Source organism: Phaethon lepturus, unplaced genomic scaffold, assembly GCF_000687285.1.
Source record: "Phaethon lepturus isolate BGI_N335 unplaced genomic scaffold, ASM68728v1 scaffold13543, whole genome shotgun sequence".
NCBI lineage: Eukaryota > Metazoa > Chordata > Aves > Phaethontiformes > Phaethontidae > Phaethon > Phaethon lepturus.
The window spans coordinates 62,670-64,949 of NW_010528457.1; the positions used below are offsets into that span (position 1 = coordinate 62,670).

Below are 2,280 nucleotides of genomic sequence, written 5' to 3' on the forward strand. Positions count from 1 at the left end.
ATCAGTCCTTTCACTTAGGCTATTTTCAGTTGTAAAAGCATGCAAGTAATATTCTTCTTATGGTACCCCATTTCTGAAATACATTCACCAGCCAGCCCAGTTTCACTGGGTAAGAAAGGAGTGCGTACTGGAATTTCCTGTGTAAGTACATCAGTCTTCCAGTTCTTCCTTTTCAATTAGGACAAGGGGGAAACAAAAATATGATCTATTTTCTGCATTCCTCACTCAAAAAGCCCTTTTTAACCCCATCTTAAAGACGATGTTATTGTGGTTTAGTCCCAGCCAGCAACTACGCACCATGCAGCCGTTCGCTCACCTCCCCCTGCCCAGGTAGGACGGCGGAGAGAATCGGGGAAAAAAACCCTCATGGGCTGAGATAAAAACAGTTTAATAGGACAGCAAAGGAAGAGGAAACAACAATGATAACAATAAATAACAATAACAAACAATAAAAATACAAAACCAAGAGATGCACAATGCAACAATTGCTCACCACCCAGTGATCGAAAGTCGTTGACTGAGTATAAGCACTACAACTACTCAGCAAGAACTGAAATCATCATGTTATCAACATTATCCTCACACCAAATCCAAAACGCAGCACTATACCAGTCATCAGGAAGACAAACTAACTCTATCCCAGCTGAAACAAGGACCGATTTTTCTGTGTGTATTTTTCAAATTACTTCTCTGACAAACACTAGGCTGTATAGTTTATTCCGGCTTTCTTTTAGAAAGATGGGGCAATTAAAAAAAAAAAAAGCACAGCTACTGTGCTAAGAAGACGTCCCAGCACTGAAGAAGTCCATGAGAAAATTCACATCAGATTTTTGGGTGAATTTATCACTTATTCATTAAAACCACAAGTAAGAATGCAGAGCTTATTCTGCCAAAAGCATTTCAAAATACCAGGAGCCATACAAACCCTTTTTTGATTGTAAGAGTCTCCTCCTCAGTGTCTGAAAGAGCAATCACTTTGATGGGTGTCTGAGGCACCTTCAGGCTGTAAAACCTGGAGGAAAGAAACAGCAGCAGTGTTCATTCAGCTGTCAGTGTTGCAGATGTCCCTGCTGATGCAGGAACATCAGTTAGTATCGGTCTAAGATATCTCCCATCCTATTTTTTATTCGAAATCCTGGTAAGAATGGCAGGACACAAGTATTTAGCAAATATCAAACTGGCTACAACACACACAAAAAATTTAGATAGTCAACTACAAACAGGCTTTACCTCACAGTGTTATCTGAAGTCAAGAGCACAATATGGGGCTCTAATGTCTCACAAGGATACCAGGCAGCATGCTTCAGAGTCAGTGATGTGGAACTTGTGAAGAACCTTTCCGCAATAGGAACAGTGCTGAAATACAGAGCACAAATACGCGCTGTTACAAGAAACGCAGAAGATGTTACTTCCAAAGGGAAGTGGGGGCAAGACGACCTAAAAACACGATTAAAGGGTTTCAAACCCATGAGCTGTATTATTTTTAAAGTTGTAGGGACGGCTTTAACTTGAAGTCCCCTGTTATCGCCATTTGGACACGTGCTTTTAGCTACCACAGCTAAAAGACCCCCAGGAAGGCTAGGGAGTACTAGAGAGCAGCACCCTGCTCCTCAGCATTTGCGACAAGTTTAGAAGGTCATTCATTTGGGTCACTTGACAATCAGCAAGTCCCTGAGCCAAAATAACTTCACTTGTGATTGTCCCTACAACCCCAATACAACCAATGTCTTCCACATCTGTTTGGCCCCAAGAGAGGAGAGGCTGTCGAGGAATGACGGCAGGACAAGGATGTCACTAACCGCCTGAGGTCTCACCCACCTACAGTTCACCGTGGATTTCCCACCTTCAAACTCTGAATTCTTCCCCCAGCGTTTAGGCAGCTCCAGCACCATAAGCCCCTTCGTACCGATGAGCGCCACATGATGCTGCGTGGGGCTTAACAGCGTCTGATAAACCTCAAAAAGGGGTGGGTTTATGCAGAGAAGGGTCTGAAAACACAAATATTACAGTTAAGCACAAGCCACCAAAAGTGCTCACAGGAGTATGGCACATCTTTACTCTGGACAGTGATTTACACAGTGGCTACAGGGTGCAGCTTGAGGCAAAAAACTTGCTTCCAGCCACGGCCAAGCACAAAGCTGATGGGTTTCACTGAGGAAAGACCTACCAACAGCACGCTGGAGGGTGATTACCCGGCTGGGGGCCTTCAGGGACTGGCCCCCCTCAGCCCCACTCCCGACACAGAATCGTTAAGGTTGGAAAAGATGTTTAAGATCATCA

The 2,280-nt window shown here is 44.0% G+C and overlaps 1 protein-coding gene across 1 annotated transcript in view; it reads right to left on the reverse strand.

Moving 5' to 3' along the window:
• NUP88 (nucleoporin 88kDa) overlaps positions 1-1,988 on the reverse strand; it is an 11,134-nt gene extending 9,146 nt beyond the window's left edge. The window contains exons 1-3 of the mRNA XM_010283684.1: positions 1,819-1,988; positions 1,231-1,356; positions 926-1,012 (exon numbers count right to left, since the gene is read on the reverse strand). Coding sequence (XP_010281986.1) covers positions 926-1,012; positions 1,231-1,356; positions 1,819-1,892 — 287 coding nt within the window. The 5' untranslated portion in view covers positions 1,893-1,988. The remainder of the gene's footprint in view (positions 1-925; positions 1,013-1,230; positions 1,357-1,818) is intronic.
• Between the last annotated feature and the right edge of the window lie 292 nt (positions 1,989-2,280).